At 39.4% G+C, this 22,328-nt stretch overlaps 1 protein-coding gene across 2 annotated transcripts in view; it reads right to left on the bottom strand.

Annotated features, from left to right (window-relative positions):
* TTLL11 (tubulin tyrosine ligase like 11) overlaps positions 1–22,328 on the bottom strand; it is a 36,149-nt gene that overhangs the window by 5,799 nt on the left and 8,022 nt on the right. For both annotated transcript variants that reach the window (XM_019008430.2, XM_015644707.3), the window contains exons 4-7: positions 17,568–18,143; positions 16,914–17,009; positions 16,277–16,395; positions 1,311–1,538 (exon numbers count right to left, since the gene is read on the bottom strand). In XM_019008430.2, the coding sequence (XP_018863975.1) occupies positions 1,311–1,538; positions 16,277–16,395; positions 16,914–17,009; positions 17,568–18,143 (1,019 nt within the window). The remainder of the gene's footprint in view (positions 1–1,310; positions 1,539–16,276; positions 16,396–16,913; positions 17,010–17,567; positions 18,144–22,328) is intronic.

Below are 22,328 nucleotides of genomic sequence, written 5' to 3'. Positions count from 1 at the left end.
CCAAACCAAAAAAACACCAAAAAAAACCCCACTCCAAACTTGGATAACTGAAGCAAATCTCGCTCTTTAGTAATCTCAACAGAGCTCCCTTAAAATAGAGTAAGGTTTCACCTAGATGGCCCAAAAATTCCCAGACAGCATTCAAGCAAGGACTAGAGACACAGTTTCCCTTTAAACTGCTTTTTTAGAATGAAGAAAATATTAAAGAACAGATTTTGATGAGCCAAATGAGAATTTGGGCTTTGCAAGCACTTGCCCACACACAAATCCCACTTGTGTACCATTTTATTCCTGAAATGTGATACAACACACAGAAACCTGACCTTCCTTTTGAAATGAACAGCAATGACAGCTCTTCAAAAATGAGCCTTATAGCTGGTATAGATGCTCTGAGAGAAAATAAACAAAAATATCTGCCAGTATTAAAAAGTTTAATTTAACATGCATTAAGAAGCTGCAAATGCTATGTCATTGAGATATGGCAAGTTATCTGAATATTCTTAAAAGCAAACATTGGCATTTATTTTGTGTTCCTCTGACAAGTGCCAAAATAAGGCTGGATTAAACTACAAAAAATACAGAACTGGATGCAATCCTGTGCTGGTCTGTGGATAGAGCAGATGCCTTCAGACATTTTCTATATATCGTAATTTCTATAAACCAAGTTGTTTTATATTCATTCCTGAATGCTAAATGCATCTGCATAGAAACAGGATCTGTGTTTTAAGAGTACATCTGCTGCTGCTGCTCATTTCTTTTGTCATAGTCAATGAAAGACAGAAAATGAGGTATTTGTACCATGACTAGAACAGATATAGGCATAAAAACAATGAAAAAAAAAAAAGCCTCCTAAATAAAAAGTATGTGAAAAAATAAATTGAGTTCCTTGACATTGCAAGGTGCAATTTCACAATGCAAATCCTCCTTGCACGGTGAATCAGGAACTGGCATTTGGGAATCCTTCCTGCGGCCTGGGGCGGCCAGTGGTGCCCCCACAGCTGACAGAATCACATCAAGTGACCCAATTTCAGTTGTCACATCCTCACAATGATATTTCTACCATTTACCAGGAACGTGACATGTTGACGAACACGGCAAATTGTATCTGCCAAAGTATCGCTGATCTCCTGTCAAATAAAGACCCAACTTCATCCCAGACACAAATTCATAGGTCAGGTATTTCAGGAGCTTGGAATGATGAAAACAGATCTATTTTAGAACAGAGCAGGCAGTGGCTCCGTGCTGGAAGGCATCACAAAGCCTGCAAGCTGAGGGTGTACCACTGGCAGGGCCAGCTTTACCCCACTGACCTTATGAAGGTGCGGAACCCCGTTGGGCCCAGCTTGGTGGTCCCTTTGACCCCGAGGAAGCGGATGAAGAGCGCGGCCACCCTGTCCACGAGGCGCAGGTAGCTGAACTGCTTGGCGTACTTGGGGAACACCTGCTTGAGGCACAGCGAGGGCAGAGCAGCCTCGGGGCTCGGGGGAGCGTCCGGCAGCTCCTCGCTCGCTCCCGGCGCCGGCTCCAAGCTCTGGCACCTGCAGCACAGAATGGCAGAGGGGTCAGCTGGGAAGGACCTCAGAGCTCCTCCCATCCAGCCCTTCCATGGGGACAAATCCCACAGACCAGGGTGCTCCTGGACACCAAGCCACTGATGGGGTGGCACTGTCACCCTGCAGTTCACAAAGCACCTGGCCTTCTAAGACTATTGCTGCAAAATGTTAAAATAATTATATTCATTTGTATCCACACTTCTATTCACTGAGGTTGAATGTCTATAAATGTGACCAATGTTTTTATAAAGCCTAAAAAGTCTTTAAAATTAGGTAGTGCTTTGATAATGTTCTTCTTTGCTGCAGATAGTAAAGTAGGAAAATAATGGTATTTTTGTCATTAGTTAAATAAAGCTTAAAGTTATTAGTTTTATTCTTTCTTATGTAAGATGGGATGGTGGTGTCACTGCTGTTGAACACCTGTCAAAAGAGCAAGAGTATGTACAGCCAAGAAACAACTAGCACACAGGCTTCTATTTTTAATCTTAAAAGGTCTGTTCATGAATTTAAAAATTCAAATCTTCAGCCAGTTGAACCAGACCTTGACCAAATGTGAAACCTTGTACTCAGCAGAGAGGAGGTTGTGCTGTTTGTAATACAACTCTCATTTTAATGATGCCTGAAAGCCACAAACCCTTTCTCATTCTAAATTCAACAGTGTTTTGGATTGTACATTATTCATTCATCATTAATGTTTTTAGTTAAAAAAATATAAAGCTTTACTTTAAAAGGCGCAAGCAGAGTTGAGGATATTTCATTTTTTATAGCAAACACTGAAGTGACTATTAAAGGGATCAGCTTCAGAGCTCTGAATTCTGGCCCAGCAATGAGAAATGTCACAGAGAGAACACCCAAACCAGAACCAGTGCTCTGGACACATCATCACTGCTGAGAGCTACAGAAGACTCTGTCTCTCTGGCTGAGGGACAATGGACACAAATTATTAAAATATCTCTGGTTTGGTTTAGGGTCATAAAAAAAATTATTTTGGTCAAAGAAAATATATTCTTGGATGCAATAAGGCAGAGGCTCTAAAGTACCACCAAAATTTCCTGCTTCCCCTCCTTTCTAAGGAGAAAAGCCTACAGCTGTCTTTGAGGTCATGGATAAAACTCAGAACTAGCATTCCATTTCAAACTTTTACTGAGAGAGCTCTTAAATCCATACTTCTTATTAGAAAAGTATTTTAAAATTAAAACCAGCAGTTTTTTGAATGCTACTGCATGTGTCATTCCCTTCCACTTATACACTGGGAACATCTGTAAAATATTTAAATCAGAACAAGAAAACATAATTTAGTCTTTATTGCCAAATGTTGTACTTCCATTTGGTAAAAAAGAAAAAAAAATGAATATACTTCTTAGTTTGCTTTTCCAGGTTAGGACTTTTATAAAGTTTAATGATTTGTTTTCATTTTTAAGTTCCCCCACAAGATTTCCTTACTTTTCCTTTTCTAAAACACTAGAGCCCAATTAATATGATCAGACAATTTGAATTGCAGTGAAAGATATATTTTGCACTTTTATTAAAACTCAGACTTTCCAAAGCAAACCTGCACAAGGGCTTGTCTGTGTCTGCACTATGAATTGATCCATGGACCTGCCTATTCTGCACACTCACCTTCCCTGATTTACACTGACTGGATTCAGGGTACAATTCTCCACTGCTGCTGCAGACATTGCCTATATAAAGTTTATTTTCTGTATTATTCACACACCTGTGTGCCCCTACCTCAGTGTGGTCTCAACATGGCTAACTAAGACAAACTGCCTGGGCAGGTCCATACAGCCAAGTGTGCTGCCTGTAAATACAGAATTTTACTGTGGTTGCATATTTTTCAAGGAAAAGGTGTAGAGCCCATTTTTTCCTCAGCACTCACACAAACTGCACTCCTTGCCATGCCCCATTTCGTGTTCTCTGCCAGTGCCACGTCGTGAGGGGCTGAACTCCCCAAGGGTCACCAGTCAAAGACCAGGATCAGCAGCTTCCTCAGAGCAGAGCAGAAAGAAAGGAAAAGGAGGAAAAAAACCAGCAGAGAGAAGGAGAGATGATGGCAAGAGAGCAGGAGGAAGGAGCTACAAAGAGCAGAAATACAGCTCCAAGCCCAGCAGCAGTGAAAACGTGAGGGGGATTTTAATCTCCATGTCTACCTTTAGTGTGTTACCGCTGAAGATGAATAGATCACGTGGACACAGGTCGAGGTGTGGGGAAAGGAAGAGCAGAGTTTATTTTTCCTCCCAGGATTTATAGGCTTCTTACCATGGCCAGGGATTGGATGGTCAGGATAACACTTTCTCACTGCACTGGCCATGAGAGGTGCCCATCACAAGACGTGTAACAGAAAGAATGTACACATATCTATGTTTACAGTTACTGTCCTGGGAAAGTCCTTAGAAAACCATGTCAGCAAGCTCAGAAGCTGAGTTTTCAGGGCAACATTAGTGCAGCAGTCAACTGGAAAATACCAAAGTACTCATTTTTGTAATCTCGCCTGTCATAGAATCACAGAATGGTTTGGGCTGGAAAGCACCTTAAAGCCCATCCAGGTCCATCCACGGGCAGGGAGACTTTGCACTGTCCCAGGCTGCTCCCAGCTCTGTCCAGCCTGGCCTGGGACTCCTGCAGGGATCCAGGGGCAGCCCCAGGGATCCTGAGGCCCTGCAAACCTCATGGATTCAGCAGGGACCTGCGGTGGGGAAGGGACCAGGATCTCCAGAGAACCCTGCCCAGGTCCCTCCATTAGCTCCTCTCCCACGGGAGTTCCAACAGGCCAAGGGGAGGAGAAGAAAGCTGAGCCCCACTCTTTAAAGCTGCTCGTTAGAATTAATTGTTTTGACTGACACAGCTGAGTCAGGCAAATGAATGAAAGGTCAAATATAAGGTAATGCTTCTGTTGCCACACAGAAAAAAAGCAAAGCTTCATTTACATACTAATGTCTGACCTCAATACATTAGTTTCTCTAATTCTGCAGCTTATGAAAGATCACTCTTTAGAAATGATCAACTGTGGTGCAGCTTTAAAAAAAATTTAAATTTTAATAAAGCTTATGGAAATGACATCTAAGACTACTTATCTTTTATACATGATTACTAATTTATTAATGTTTCCTCCATCTATGTTTTATTCCTTTCTTTCTGACCAGCGTTAATCTTCATGCAAATACAAGTTGCTAAGGGACAAACAAATTTGCAACTACTAATTAACGGCTTCAAAATTTGCAGCATTTTGTACACTTGTATATAAAATTTAGCTGTCAAATTCAGAGTAAAATGGGGTAAGAATCACAATATTAATATTTCTAAGAATGCTTACTTGATGTATTTTACATTTAGGGCATTGCTAGAAGTATAAATTAAGCAATTTCAGTATCAGCTTACAACTGCTTACCTAATAAAAGAAAATATTATGTTCTGGATTCTGAAGCTATAATTATTCCCTCAGCTGAACCTCTATTCTCCAAGCAAGGGCTATGTTAACATAGTTAGAAGCAGAGACTATTTTGCATGACAAATCTATCTATCTACCCATTTATCAGCACAGAATATGGACCTCCCAAAGAACAGGTAAGTGTTTGTACCTGGAGCGTGTAGGAAGGAAATATATTTGTGTGCTCATTCACAGAAATAAATCATTTAGGAAACTAAGGCCAAGCCAGAGCAGTGTCTCTGCATTATCAACCATTCATGAATTTGCTTTTATGAACTAATCCCATTACTTTTATTATCACAGAGACTTCCAGCACTCCCAGCATGTCATAGCAAGCAGTTTCATGGTTTGCCTGCATGTTGTGTGAGTAATCAGCTTTTGTTTTGTTCTGGCCATTCGTGTCATTTGAAAAAAATGAATATTCATCCCCTCTTTACCCTCTGGCAAAGTAAAAAAAAACATTAATAGCACAAGAATTTCCACCTTTCAAAATAATAATATAGTTGCACAAAAATAGAAGTGTTAAAAGAATGTTACCCACAGAGTAAGAGATTTTTGCCATCATGTTAGAAAAATTATGGCTCTTACATAGAGTTTATTCAACACTTTGGAGAATGCTTTGAGGCAGGCAAAGCAGCCCCAGTAAAGACTCCATATTTCAAAGAGCACAATCAATCAGATTAAACATATTATTGATAATCACCATGGTGCTGGCAGACAATGAACTTCTGATCACACCAAATACATTTTGAAAACACAGCAGCTGTCCTGTCTCTGGGAAGCAGAAAAAGCTGAAAGCAGAATTTCCATCTCTCTCTGAGAGAGAAAAAACCCAACCCTTTATCTCAGTTAAAGAAATAAAATGGGTAAATCACCTCACTTAGATCTTAAACTTCACCTGCAGCTTCCATGGTGTCCCTGTGGAATGGTGAAAGACATGGAGCATGTGCACTGCTTATTTCACAGAGCTGGCAAACACATTTTAGGTGAATCCATGGGTAAAATGTACTCCATAGCTTTGCCATTTGCTTAAGAAAACCACAATAATTTATTAGACTGTTGGAAGAGTGGAGCCCAAGCCCCTGCAGCCTGTCAGCTGCCATCACAGCAGCTCTCACCCACAGCATCCTCTCCGTTCCTGTCCCTGGAGTGCTGTTTGTTTGCCACAGCCATCAGTCCCCTTTCTGAGAAGGATGGTTCACTGCCTCTTCAGATTGATGGATTTATTATAAAAATAAACACTTCTCATTAAAGATTAAATAGCTTTTGGCAGAAAACAGAAGACTGGAAAGTTTGCTGCCTTCACACAGTGTTAATGAGTGTTTCCAAGATGTAGAAACTTGGCATGGATCCTGCTCTGCTCCACACCAGGGACACAAAGCCATGGATGAGAACATTACTGATGTTTTCATTTCATATGCAGAGAAGTCTAGAGCTGTGGTTTGAATTCTATAGCCCTCTCTAATTCATAATGTAAATAATTAAAGGCAAAATGCATCTGAGGAGTCTCAGGTGCTGAAAAAACCCAGCTATTTCCTAATTATTAATTGAGATTCTGTACTTTCAACTTTCTCCTCTTAAGAATAATGGCGGTATCATTTTGTACTCACTATAGATTTATTACTCTTAATGTAACACAAGCAGTGAATGCTTATGTTATTACCTGTCAGCTAGGAGTGCAGCAGAAAATATGGCATTACTGTAATGAAATAATGGGTAAGCAATGCAAATCCTGCATCCAAAGACTTTGTTCCACTGTAGCAAAAATTATTACAGAACAAAGATCATTAAATATAGTCCCAAATACTTTATTTTCTGTGGAGGTAGCTGTTATTATTCCTAGTAGATTTATTTGTATTCACTATTTGCATTCAAGGTACTTATGTGCCTCATTATTTCTCCAGAGTTTCTTTTGTTTCTTTAGAAAAGTGTGCCTGAAAAATAATAATGCAGGATAGTGCAAAGGCAAACCAGCTGTAAAGCTCAGGAATCCACTGAAATTAGACCACCAAGTGTTTTACAGTAGAACAGGAAAAAAAAAAAAAACAAACCCCAGGATATTTCTTCCCATGTGGAAATTATTCTTAGAAAGCAGTTATGCTTATGCTGGGACAGAAAAGGAGCTTTTCCCTGTCATCAAGGGAGCAGAAAGCAGCAGTGCAATTGCATTTTATCAGCCTTAATCCTCCTATTAAAGCAGGTGAATTCTCATACACAAAATAACACTCCTGATGATTACACTGCTATTAAGTCATGTGACTTCATGCTTTCATTTTGTGGCAACTGGGTGCTAGGCAGTTTTATTGCTTTCTCAGTGTTTCAGAGACTAGAGACCAATTATTACTTAAAAATAAGCCAATCATCTCTCTCGCTGAAAGATGACTTGCAGCAGAAGTTAAATTATAGAGAACATCACTGCCCCCAATACATTAATTTCTGTCACTCTGTCACTGGAAAAATTTACAGCAGATATAATCTCTTTGAAGGGGGATCAAGTCATAGAAAGTACGAGCCTAGTTTTAAATAGAATTTTAATTTTAATGAAAGCTTCAGGGAATGATGTTTATGCTGCTTATCTTTCATACCTGGTGATTAAGTTAATTTATACTTAATGGAAGAGGATATTTCTAATCCCCAGACAGGCTCAACATCTGTCTGTGACTATGTTTTTGGAAGCCTTAAGCTGCTTGTGATTGATGTAATAAAACCAGGATCCTGCAGAACTGACACCTGAAGGATATCTGTAAGAGGGAAAATGTTATTTTTCTGCTCAATGCCTCTGCTTAAGTCAAACCAAAATCCAAGCACTTAATATTGCTGTCCCTTAAAAACCTGCTTTGCTCTCCCTCACCATTATTAGAGTATGAACAGGGCAATAAGCAAACAGTTCTCAAATATGTTTATGATCCAATATTCACTCATTATGTGCAGTGCCTGAGACACATAACTTTCTGATGGCTTGAAGCTAATGAGAATAATAAACCTCCTGTGAAAAAATCTGTGAAATAGTCTCCATTTCTCCTTCACTTCTCATTCCATGTCTATTTAAAAATAAATATTAGCAAAAATAAATGTTTGCACTTATCACATAATTATAACAGGAAAAAAAAGTCTTGATATGTAAACACCTGGCCAGAAAAAGATAACATTTTCAACTTTTTCCCAAGAAATCACAGTAGTGTCAAAGAAAAAGAAATAGGTATTTCCAGCTGTCATTTATATTCATGTTATTTTAAATTCTAATTCTTACAAGGCACCTGCACAGAAGAACTTTGCACTGGTGTTCAGGGATATAATCCATGTGTGCTCATTCATTTATTCCATTTCACTGTCAGCTATTACAAGGCTGTGATGTGGCCCAGGAGCCCCACACCAAGGAGTGATTTGTTTCTTTCCTTAGTGAGGAGATGCACCTCAGCCTGCCCTTGGCTGATCAATTGGTTCTAACATCTTCTAGGCTGCATGAAATCTGATTTTTTGAAATCAATTTGTTCATGGGTTGTGCCATTCCTGAGAGAACACAAAGTACACACCACGACTCAGGAGTCACATGAGGAACTGGAAGATGGAACTGGAGACCAAGACAAAGCATTCAAGCAAAACTCAAAGCATTTATGCAAAACTATCACAGTTGGCTGTAGTTTTAGTTACACATAACAAAGAGATTGTAAAGATGTCAAGGAGACAGAAATAAGACATTTTAATACCATATACACATAGCCCTGCTGTACATACAGACAAAAATACACACTATGTAACTACTATTTCTGGTTGTAGTATATACCTGTACACTTATGCTATGAAAACTATCTGGTGGGAAGAAATTCAGTATAAGAGAGATTACAGAAAATTAGAAGTTATCGGAGTTTACATTACAGAGCAACTGGGAAAATTGATTTAAAGGCAGAGTTGCTTCTATGCAGCACAAACACTCAAGAAGGTGAAAGGGAAAAATGTCAAATTAAATACACATATATCTTTCACTTTAGACAAGGAAATTAAGCTAATATTCTGAAAATCAAATTTCATTCAAGAAGCATTTAACTGCTTCTTAGATTAGTAATGGAAATTGTGCATATACAAAAGCCAGGAAAAAACTCTACAGTCAAGAGTGCAGCTGAATCACTGCTCCTGCAGTAAGATACCACCCAAAAACTAGATTATGTTAGCAAGCTACAGGCTACCTAGAGGTGAAGATGATTTTGCTGGTGATAGCAGAAACTCAGTTCAAATGATTAACATATTGAAGTGTCAGGAAAAAACACTTTGCACTGAAACCTAACTATTAATGTCCTTCCCTGTATGAACACAAAAATTCAGTGAACCCCCCTAGATAGGGAATGCACACACAGATGTTGCCTTTAAGAGAGGGGAAAAAAAAGTGGTTTTAACTTCAAGCTACAACAGCTTTCTTGTATTGAAAATTAAAGAGGAAATTACAGGGGGTGGAACAAGATGATCTTGAAGGTCCCTTCCAGCAGAAGGCTGACTCCACCAAAGACTTAAATAAACACTTCAGTACTTGATGAATAAGGTCAGAATTGCTATTGTTTTATATCCTATCCAATGTAACTTGAGCACATTTCTGACCACATTTAACCTGAATCTTCACTGGTTTCAGCTGAAGCTTCCCATCAGCAACGCCCGGATACAGCAAACATCTGCATGCAGCACAGCTCCCAGGGATGCTTTGAAGTCCTGCTGACTTTATGGTTTAAAAAACAAAGCAAAGCAACACAAAGCAGCTTACTTTGTTAGCAGTGAGTAAAAGCAGGAGCAGACAGCAGAGGAGCTCCAAGATCCACATGGCAGCTTGGGAAGGAGGCTTGGAGAGCACAGCTGAGCCATCAGCTGCTGCTCCTCTTGCCTCAGTCAGAGCTGCTGGGTCGGTGCTGAGGGACACAAACTGCATCTAAACCTGCCTGAAACCAGCTTCTCCTGCCATCAACACTCACTGACAATGAGACTCTCATCAAATCAAATCACTGAATCCAAAGATGTATTCAGACCTGCTGCCTCCATGTTCATTTTGATGCCATGTGGAAAGAGATGAAGCAGCCACCCCTTTATTCCTGACCCTTCTTTTTGGGCAAACCTTGGAGATTACAGCAACTCTTGAGGCTGCACTACAAAACAAGAGGAAAAGTATATTTTTCCTTTTCTCTGCATTTTATCACAAAGACTTTCTTTTTTGTGTAACAATCACTGTTAGATGGGAAAAATATTTTTAAAAATACCCTTCTTAATGATCAACTTAAAATGTAATATGGTGTGAATGTCTAAGAGATGTAATTACTACAGCATTTTTTGATACATTCAAATGTTTAGAAAGTTCAGGTAATATGGAGACACTTGTGACAGGTCACATTCCTCAGTTTATCTCCGTTCCTTCCTCTACCGCTCACAAGAGAGAAAAAAGAAATAAAAGATATGTCAATAAAAACTAATTAGATTAGCTGCATCTCAAAGCACTGTGATTCAAGTCTAATTGGCCAAAGTAGTCTCCATTCCCAATTTGATAGCACAGACCCAGAGCTGGGCTCACCCCAGAGCCAGGGGCACTGCACACACCAATTACTGCTAAAGCACACCATGGGTTTGGGCCAATTAATTCCACAGTGCTGAAAATGAAACCTTTTCAAATCCTGCAACCCATATCAGTTCTTGTCCATTAAAATTTCCAAATGAGCTGGGCCTGTCATCAGCTCACTTGCTCAGTACATTGTAAGCACTTCCAGCTGTCCCTCAATATGGGGTCATTGCAAGAGATTCAGGGTAAGACTGAATTCACTCTTTACGTGCAAGTTAAAGTACAGCCTGTCCAGTCAAGATGTGAGTGCTTAGAATACAATGTGTGAGCAAACACAAACCTGCCTGCAAAACTGGACTGTGAATAACACCACTTATTGCAGTGGTGAAGGCTAAAATAGGAATAATCATAAATTAATCTGCATCTATGCAAGGAATATGGTTTTAGCTATTTTTAAAGAAATATTATTACCCATTTTAAGTCAATTAAAACATTTCAGATTATATTTCAGATTATAGCCACTTAGTAATTAAAAGATCTATAATCAGATTTAATTATCTTTTCCGTGTTGGGACTTCTGCCACAGGAAATTCAAATTGCTTGCCAGTGTTCTGTCCTGAGAGTCATATTTTCTGTTGTTGTGGTACAACATAAGTGGCTCTTAAAACCAAAGGAGAACTATTCTGTCAGTCAAGCACTACCAGATCCTTCCCTTTATGGAGGGACATCTCACACTGTAGTTCATAGAATTTCCAATAGGGCCTGTCCTAATCAATAGGAGAAAGGTTAAATGCTCTTAAGGATGTAGCAGATAAATAATTGGAAAAGCAAGAACAGGAGAGCAAGGACCAAGACAGCACAACATCTGCATCATAAAACTGAAGAGAGTCATTGAGGCAAGATCTTCTTCAGCAGGATGAGAAATAGCAGTAGAAATAAATACTCTCAACTACAGAAAAACAGAGTTAACATTTCAGTAATCTGAACTGAAGGAACATTGACAAACATCACATTTAAAAGTCTCCCTCACATGTCTAACTCATCAAAAGCTGCCTGGGCTAATGTAACAGACACGAATTGATAGTGGAGCTGGCAGATTGCCTGATGAAGGACAAAACCAGAAAGCCCTCTAGGAAAGAGAAAGGGGCTAATTCAATGTGCTTCCAGAGGGCTTTGGCAGAATGAGCCTGAATATGAACGTTGGGTCATTTTGAGTGATGGAGAAAAGAATTGTGTCAGCCTCCAAAATGAACCAGAGGAGAAAGATCAATCTCAAGAAAGCCACATATAGGAGTATTTCTCAGGCAGAAATCAGACTTGGAGTGAAGAGGTGGTGCTTGAGAGGCATTTGAATAGCTGCAAACCTGAGCAGACTTGCAAGGGATGCAGGAATCAACTGAAAGCTCTGGCAGACAGCTCATAAAGTCAATTAGCAAACAGAAACCCAAACACTGATACTTCCATAGCTGGGTTTATTACATGCTTCTTTTGATAGGCACTAAACTCACTCCATATAATGCAAAAGGCACTGACAGCCCTGAGTAATGAATCCCTGAGGAACATAATACAGTTGCTCACAGCAGTGGAAACTAAGATACATTACAGCCAGCCTGAAGAACAGTCATTATTTTCTGATCAGTGATAGCTGCAGCACCAGCATTCCCCCATCCAGCCTCTCCACATGTCTGTGCACAGAGTTTCTGACCCTCTTCAACCACCCCTGTCACACAATCATAACCTTACAATGCAGATAGTGAGATAAACACAGTAATAAATGGCAAGAATGACTTTATCATCAACAAAATCTAAGCTAATCATACTCTTGAGACATCTCTGCACAGCATATTTTCATTTTTCCATTAAACATGACTCTAACATCAAGGGAGGCTATAAAACTGAAGAAAAATATCTGGGAAATAAACGGAATACAGCTGAACAGGTGATTTCCTGACTTTCCTTATTAAAGTACAAAATTGCTCCTTGACATCAAGAAATTAAAAACAGCATTAGGATTTGGAAAATGTCTTTGGAACACAGAAAAGAATGACCAGAAATTAATTCATGTTTTCATTAAATACAGATCCCATTCTCCTCCTAGAAACTATTCACTTTTTCCTCTATCATAGAAAGGAATCATTTCAAGAGCAAAAATTGTGTAACCAACACAGTGGAAAAAATTAACCATCTTGTTTTGTGCAAGAAAAGAGGAAGATCTTTTGTGTAGCAAATTCTACAAAACCTTGTTTTGGCTGAGTATCTTCCTAACACCAAAAGAATAAAATAAAAAAGTCAGTCTGACAGACATTAATATTTCCAGAACGCTCTCAGAGTGACATTAGCCAATGTTTGCATGCTGATCTTGCAAAAATTTGAGAGCAACCACATTGGGGTTCTTCCTGCTCAGGAAATTAGTTAATCATATTTGACATTTGCTAGAGCCACAGGACCCAGAGAAGAGAATTGTACCTGACATATTTTAAAAAGGAAAAAAATAATCAGAACATCACAAATAAATTTCAAGGCTGGTTTCAAATGGAAAAAAGCACTGCAGTGGCATGAACAGAGAACAGCACCCAAGAAAAGATAAACTAGCAATGAAACAGCGAGGGCGTGATAGGCAATAAACCAAAAGCATTCAGTTTGGAGGGCACAAGGAATTGATTGTTTTTGTAACAGCCATAGATTAAATTACATTTCATTTCCAAAGTGTTTCAATTCTTTCTTCTGTCAATGGCTATTTCTGAGCTGAATAGAAGTCATTATATTACTTAGGGGGCTGCACCTTCATCATCTCTAGCAAGGAAAAAGCAGATTTTATTCCATGAGCAACTCATATTTCTAATGACACGCATGCCATAACGCTATGATTTCTTTATCAAAAGAATAAAATGGTTCTTTTCTGTCTTGAAATATGTAAGAAACTAGGCCTGGAAATGCAAGAGATCACATTAGGACACAGAGTAAACAACAGCAACCAAAATACAAAGGAGTCCTTATTGCTGGATTAATTAGCATTAATAAACTAGGACATAAATATTTTGGACAGGACAGCAAAGTGGATCATTAGCATTTTTGAGATGATATAAATGTTCTTCCTATAACGTGCTGAGCAGACCTGCTCCAAATGATCCTCCCAGCTTGCCTTTATACCTCCAAACATCTGACATCCAGTGGAGAATACACAGCATTTACATGAGACTGAGACTCCTTTTTGCTCCTCCAATCTAATGCAATTTGAGGAAGAATAAATTGCTAATAATTAAACAAACAGTGAAACGAGAACCTTTTTACTACTATCAAGATTCCAAATTAGGCACAGAAAAATAGAAGTTTGCAAAGCCTTTTGAAATGGATTTTCTGTTGGAGGCACAACATACACAATGATTTGCATCAGTGATTATCTTAATTAAACTGCTGTTTACATAAGTAACGTTGATTTACTTTAAATGTTGTTCAGTGTCATTAGACCATTCATTTAATTGTGCAAATTTCCTTTAGCTGAAGCCTTCTCCCACCTTCAGCAGTCTGTGAACAGCACCTCTGTTCACCTCTGAATCCAGAGCAAGTTTAATAATTACAACACAAGCTTCAGACAAGTTTCAGCCACACAAATCACTGGGTTAGCTCCAGCATGTCAATGGCCTGGATGTTTGCCATCATCTACTCAAGCCTTAAAATCCATGAGAACAGCGCTGCCACACAGACAGAGCAAAGATCAGTACCTTCCATGATATTTTATTCAATGTTCGAATTTCTTAATGATGAGCAAAACTTGAGTTCCACATTAAGTGACTTAAAACTAGGAAAAGATCACTTCTGCTGTGGGAAAAAAGCCACCATGTATATTTAAATACATTCATTTGAACATGTATCACAGCAGATTTTCAATCACTAATTGCTGGCAGTGCCAAGATAATTACTAGCAATCCCTGCATGTAAAGACTGGAGTTGTGCTGGAAAAATTAAGAGATATATATGGAATGATAAAGTGACTTAACTTTTTTTCAGTGTTATACACTACATGATAGGAAGGAGGAAAAAAAATATCAAAACACCGTGAAGATGAGGGAAAATTAAACTAAAAAACATTCTGAGTTATTAATCCTTCCTGATAATGAAGTACTTCAGGATGACTTCTAAAACTCACTTTCATTTAGATGCCTCATTTATTTTAATCTGGGAGATAATTAGAAGGAAATCAAATTCTTCACAGCAGAATATTTACCTGAGATGCAGCTCAGACTTCTCAGTATTTCCCCTGCATGTTCAAACTCTATGTTATATATATTGCTAAAACCTTACTGAGATTAATGCCCGTTAATTAATTAGCATCAAAATTTGAATCTCCAAGGTTTGCTGCTGTGGTTAGCTGTCAGAACAGCCATTTTTTCACTTTTTTTTTTCTATTCATAGGCCAAGTTTTGCTCAAGAAGTTCCACACACTGCCCCCAGTTCAATAAAAAGCACTTGGAAGCAGAAGGGGTAAATGCCAGGGGAGGGATGGGCAGTTGTCACACGAGTTCCTGCACATCTTCACCAGCAGGTCCCAGGGCACTGCCCTGTGCTGGCTGACTTATGGTGCACAGAAATATTCATCTTCAAGATGCTCTGTTAACCAGATTTCCCTGGAAGAAACGCTGCACCACTGATGAATTCTTGCTGTGAAGAGCCAGTGGTTTATCTCATCACCAACTAATCCTGTTAGAACTTATTTAGCACTCACAATGTATCAGAGAAGAATCCTCAGCTGAATGAGCCTTCCCCACACACTGGCGTCCTCCAGCAATTTATTTGTAATTATCATTTGCCTTTTTTCCATATCTAATATGAAGCTAATGAATGCCTGACATAACTTCAGCAGAAAAGACCATCATGACTAGTTACATAATTACAGGTTAAAAAATGATATTTTTCAGCTCCATGCACTGAAGTAATCTTTAAGGGTAGAGGTTAAGTACAAGCAACACAGAGTATAAATTGCTTTGCAAAATGTTCTGTACACTGACCACAGCAACCTCTCTGTGTGGCACTGCCTTTGAAGGAAGAGTTTGATCTCATAATAATCTTGCAGTAGTACAGAACTTGTTAGCATTATCAGTCATGGGCCTCTGTCTACAAAAGGACAGAAAATTTGCACTTGAAATCATTATAGAATGTGAGTAACATTTCAGGTTACCACTAAGAGCCAAGAGGAGCAAAATGGATACTTTAGCTTGGAAGCAGACCTAGGAGCAAGAATTTCTAGGGAAAAAAGAAAAAAGAAAAAAAAATCATCCTTTCATATCTTCAAGGAACTGCTTAAAATGAAGTGTTTCATCAAAAAAGAAGATATGATTTCTCTCAGCCTAATCCCACCACAGGCATTCCCGTGCAAGCTGATGCAGGAAGTTCTCATTTCTAGATCATAGATTTAACTCTGTTTATTTTCACAGATTAAGGAAGCAATTTTTAAATACAATATTCATACTTTTCAGCTCCAATGGGGCAATTCATTCAGAGTAATTTGTGACTTTCAAGCAAATTAATAAACAAGTTTATGTCTCATGACTGTTTTGAATAAAAAAAAGAGGCCTCAAGTAGAAGCACAAATAAATAAATCTGAGTTACTAAACTGTTTGCACCAGTTAAGAGTAAGATATTCCAGGGAAACTGGTGTATCCTGATTTACTATCAGCTTGTGGACTTTCTCAGGAAAAAAAAAACAACCTCATTTTTCTATTTATTGCAAGGCACTGATCCCAAACCAAGGAAAATCAACACACTTACTGAGTATCTTTCCTCTTCTTTTTCTGAGGGTCCACCAGGCGCAGAGTGTCTCTGATGACAGCAACTTTCACCTCTTCATCAACAGGGCTTGGGACATTTTCAAATACTCCAGGAGAAAGCTTTACATCACAGAGGGATACAATTATTCACTACAGAACTAAGGGAGATTTATTCCACATTTGCTCAAACTTCATGCACATCATCTATATTTTGAATACACGATGATGGATTACAAAATACTTCTTCAAGGATGCACAAATACCTTCACATTTTCAGTATGATGTTACAACAAATTTCTCTAGTAAACTGAAATATTAGAAAAAATATTGTTGCTGATGTTATTGCTTATATTATGTATACAGACATGAAAAAGATTATTAACAATCCCCTAAACACAATTAATGACTGCAGGAGATGATGAATAAATGCATTTATGACAAAGATGATGGAGAGCTTTCACAATTCCAATAAGTCACATTTCCTATGTATAAGATTAGCAATGATTTCAAAGCAGAAAATTACAGAGAAGCTTGGAGGCTTCATATTAGCAGACAGCTTTCATCTTTCAAACTAGGAAAAAAGCTCAGAAAACCCAACCTAAGCAATTTCATTCCAATATCACATTGACAACTCTTACCTCTTGCTCATGTTCTATTCTCATGCTGGGGTTTGCATTTACTTCCAGTAACATGGGCTTCAAGTTTTTCATCAGGAGAATGTCAAACCCTAAAATCTGTGCGTAACAAGCAATATGTTACTTCAGTTCTACTCAGAGTGTTCTACAGAATGCAGTGTTTGTCCATATGGCAACACTGAGGAGGAAGAAACATTTGAGGGGAAGAAAAGAAGTAACTGAGAAACTCTGCACAGTCAGAAGAACTCCAGAAGCCACTTGTCTCCCATGCTAATGGCTCCTGTCACACCACCCCCATCCCTAAACACCGCATCTGCCAACAGGGAATCTTGGCACCCATGACAAAGTGGGTCTTAAAAGCACCAGGAGCAAAACTGTGTTAGAAACCTGCAAAGCTTCACTGCTAATATATAGAAAATAGAATCTGGAGTGAATAATGTCACTAACAAACTACACCCATTGAAAATTCTCTGTATCTGCTTAGGGCTGGAAGTAACAGAGGTGAGGAGACCGAGGTTTGACTTGTGTGAGGACCTCTGAGCTCCCACCAGTGAGCAGCACCATAACCAGAGAAACCTTTTAGAAAAGGCATTTAACACTCAGAAAATTAATCTATGCATAGAAGTAACTGCATTCCTGGCAGAAATTCCAACTCACCTGGAAGCAAGTTGGCCCAGGTTTTCCTGCTGGTATGTCAGACTGATAGTAAACTTTCAGTTCTGGTGTCAGTGCAATAATTGTTTTAATCACCAATGAAATTATATCTGACCAGAGCTTTTTGACATCAGCTCCTCTGGAAGACAGTCTGCACAGAATGCTTGAAAAAGTCCTCTTGCTGCCAGTGTTTACACTGTCAGAATGGATGAAATTCCCACTATGGATATTTAGTGAATAGTTGGTTAAGTGCATAAAAACCTGGTGCAAATTTTTGAGAGTGGGTTCTTGATAGGGCTGTGTACAAAATCTAGAAAGTCCATCTTTGGCTATATAAATCTCTAAGGGTTCTAAGGATTTCAGTAGGACATAGAGACGAATATCAAATTTCAGTTTGTCCATGAGCAGTGGTTTGCAGATGTATTCCTGGACCACAGCTGGCCGGCTCTGGATGCTCCCTGTCAGCCTGATGTCACTTGGGTCCTTGATGAGGTAGATTCCATCCCCTTGGCAGCCTCCATCAGGCTTCACAATAAAAGTGGGCTTCCAGGATGGATTGCTGTCTTTCATCACACGAAACTAGAAGGAAAAGCAATACAGTGAGAGTCATTAACTGGGGAAGGGAAGAAGGGCTGGTACTGTGAAAGCCAGTAAACAAAAATAAATAGAAATAGCATGATCACATCACCAGAGTAGTAAACATCATGCAAAAAAGGCAGAAGATGAACAGTGCTGACAAGCACAAGGAGAAACAAAAAAACATGAGTAGGGAATTACTAGTACAGATAAAAGGTCATTTTATTTAACAAGCCATTGTATAAATCATTTCAGTAACTTTTTAATATTCTGTTCCAATTTACAGAAGGAAATGGGGTATATCTCATGAGATCCATTTTAGTAGTCACTAGTGTATATGCAACTGCAAAGTTAAACTTTCATGCTGCATTTTGAACAATTACTGACAAAGACAATCATTAACTTAAGGAAAGGTGCCTTATTTATTGAGGTATGAGTGCAAATACTACCAGAAGAAGGAAAACTGAAGTAAAAATCTGTCACTAGCAATACCTTTTTCCACTACTGAAAATATTTCACCATCAGATACCCAGTGTTAATAAAACTGGGGAATGCTGAACCATGTACAGGTATAACTGTGTCACTGACACATCTGCTGAATATCAGAGCTTTCATGTCATATACATATTTCCCACAACCTAAATAAGTTCTAGTTTATTTATTACTTGTACAGCAGAAGTCAGAACTGCAGAGATGGGAATGCCTCAATCAGAAATAAAATTGATAAAGAAAGGGGAGCCCTAACAAAGAAAGCAGCTGAAGAAATGCAGGATGCAGGCTAGCAGGTTTATCAGCTACTCCTGGAATTCAGGACAATAAAGCACTCAAAAAAACACAGGGATGTCCCAGCACTGACCACTCCTTTCTTGCACTCCCATATTTTAGGGCCCCAGCCCTGAGGGCTGCTCTCCCTCCTCTCCCTGCAGCCAGGCACGGGCTGAGCCCTGTCAGAGATCTGGTTTTACCCCATGGCTCATCAGCAACAACTGGAGATTGACTTTTAGAAGCCTGAGGACAGAAGCTACAAAGAACAAATCAGTTGCCACCATCAGCCCTGGAGAATTTAAGAGGGCAAAATCAGCCCACAGGAAAAGGCTGAGCATGGTCAGGTCATTGTGAGAGCAGCAGCCTCTGCTGTACCATCAGGCTGCTGACCCCCAGGAGAGGCCCAGCTCTGTCAGCAGTGACATTCCCAAGGCCTCAAGGACTTCTGGCTCCTCCCTACCCAGTTATTTATTTCACTGAGAGTCACACTGCTAAAAGCCTTTCCTGCCAGCTGCAGCAGCAGATCCATTATCCAGACTAGGATTTTTCTCACGGACAGGTGTCACACTGACTCAGTGAAAGATCCTTCTCCAAAATAGGTCACTCTGAGGGATAAAACGCCTCAGTGGAGGTCAGCCTTACATAAATGGCATGTGGATAAATAGGTCCAAGTAGATCAGCAGGCCTAGATGAGCAAAGGAGGAAAGCAGGATTTATGTCCTAGTCTTTTTACCACTATAGAATAATCTTCCCCTGATGTGACATTACCCAGCAGAGCAGAGGAGTTCTCTGGTTCACTGTTGTTAAAGTCAGCACCACAGAGAGACACCTGATTAACCTGAGCCCTCCATGAGCAAACACACCCTGCTGTGACTGCTCTCCAACACACACAGTGCCAGTCCTGCCCTCCTAGGGCAGAAAATAGTGAAGAACCCCTGTGACACCAGGTGGAAGAATCTGCCCCTGGTCCCACATCTGCTGTTCACCCCTCAGGCTACATCTGCTCTGCTCCAGTGCTTTCCAAAAGAGATGATGCTTTCCAAAAGAGATGATGCCTTCCAAAAGAGATGATGCTTTCCAAAAGAGATGATGCTTTCCAGGGACTATTGCTGAAGATGCAAAAGAACCTGCCTTTCAGAATATTGCACTCTAACAATCACTGAGACGTCTCTTCTCTTAAAATAGAAAGCAAATAATTTTCTCCATCATTTTCTATTCCATTTTTTTTTTTTAATGGACTAAAAGGCCTGGATATTATTCAGGCTTTCTAGTCCATCAAAACCTACACATGGCAGATGAAGATAGGCTGGTGGGGAAAGGGGGAATAGTAATCCAGAGTTAGTTTCAGTCAGTTTTTCAGCAGATTTACTGTCTTGTAGAAAACAGATGGTTTCTTGATCTTCAAGGAAATTCCCAACAGTCATCTTTAAATTCTCCACAATCCCCTCAACTATATTCCTTCAAATTCTCATTATGAGGGGGCTTGTCCAGACTTAGAAAATTCAGTCATGTAGGAAAATGAGTTTATATATGAAATGAGTTATTTCTGTGTCCTTTGCTTGACAGAAGGAAATTATCTTTAAAAAACATGTTAACCATTTACAGTTAACAGCAAGAAAAGAGTTTGGTGAAAATCTGCTGTTTTGGCTTTCATGAGGAAACACAGGCTGAATTAATATAGTATTCTGGGAAAAAAATGCATATAATGGGCTATAAGAACTGACAGCACAAAGACTGGAATATTCATGCCTATGCCTAAGAGGTATCCAAAAGCTAAAAACCTGATTAAAACACTGAAAATATGCTGTGCTGGAAATTAGACCATCCAAATTAGATTCTTATTAAAAATTAATCATACTGGCCTATTCATCATCCTCACAGACAACACAAAGAAGGAAGTATGAGAACAATCATGGTCCTGGTCTGAATCCCAAGCTAGTTACTCTTCAGAAATTGGAATTTCATGTCAGAAATAAGTCCTTAGCACACACATTCCAACTAATTCTTCCCTACTAGTGAAGGAGCAATGACTGCAGCATCTGAGAGCTTTGCTTATCTGTAATTCATCTTCTGTTACAGTGACATGCTAGTACAAAATGTTTTAAAAAATAAGAAATTGGTGAATATTGAAAATAGCTAAGTATATATTTACTTAGTAAAATGAACTTTTAAATCCTTGATGAAAACACCTACCACTATCTCATTTCAATATAAATGACACTAAGGGAACTACCTTTATATTGGTATTTCCAGTGTGAAGCTCATCCACCACAATTCCAGAGCAGTTTTCCCAATCACTGGCTTTCAAAGCACAGAAGATTGATATTAGATTACTTGTAGTGTTTTCTACTGAAACTAGGTAGAGGGGAAAGCTGACAGCATTTGATTTCATTATTGATAGATATGTATGAAAAAGTTCACTATCACAACTACAGAAGTGAGGCACAGTAAGGATATTTGAGAGAGAAATTGTTTTGAAATGTTGTGAAAAGTGCATCAGGGGGAGACAGCAAGATTTAAATTCTCAAGGAGTTTCCTCTTTTAATAATCATTTCTATTACAGGCAAAATCTCACAGGTGTTAATTTCTCATCCAGCCCTTTGCAACAAAATCCTACACTACAAACAGCACCAAACATCTTCTCGTGTCTAACTACACCTGCAATGACACAATTTGACTTTTGATAATTAGTATTTCAGAGTGTTCCAGTTCCTCCAGAGACATGTCTGACATGCAGGCACCACCAAAGCTCTCCCCACTTCTGTTGTGAACAAGCTGAAATGCAGGCTCAAGAGAGCTGACAGTTTTGGCAGCATTAGGGTTGCAAGGCAAACAAAATCACACATGAACAAATAAACAACAGAAAAGACTGGAGAATTCCTGCTGAGAACTCACCAAACTGCAAGTGAAAAGTGCTCAGAACCTTTTATGGTTCACTTGGGGTTTGGAATGTTTTGGGTTGTATTTTTTCTTGTTCTGGAGGGGCTGCACTCCGAACTTGTGTTAAGTAGAACATAAACTCTTACAACATCAAATATAATGTTTGATAACAAGAACTATGCTTTTCTCCAACACAGATGGAAGAACATATGCAAAGGAAACTCCTAGGAGTGTGTCAGTGGACATCTGTTCCTGTTGGAACACGAGCAGCAGCGCTGGCAGTGCAGGGAGCGGAGCAGAGCAGCGCTGACTCGCAGTGCCACCTGGTGCCAGCTCTCAGGGCTGAGCGTGTCCCTGCAGCCCCAAGGGCTCATCCACAGCCCCGGCTGCACCTCCTGCTCTGCTCCGGGTCACGGGCACTGACCTCCCTGCCTTGGGCTGTTCACACTCCTTTTACAGCCTGCTCTCACCCCGTGCCAGTCACCCAGCCCACTGGAAGAGTATCTATTACAATATATTAATGAATTCAATTGGATTATGGAT

The sequence above is a fragment of the Parus major genome, chromosome 17, assembly GCF_001522545.3.
Source record: "Parus major isolate Abel chromosome 17, Parus_major1.1, whole genome shotgun sequence".
Classification (NCBI taxonomy): domain Eukaryota; kingdom Metazoa; phylum Chordata; class Aves; order Passeriformes; family Paridae; genus Parus; species Parus major.
This window is presented reverse-complemented; position numbering and strand designations above follow the sequence as displayed.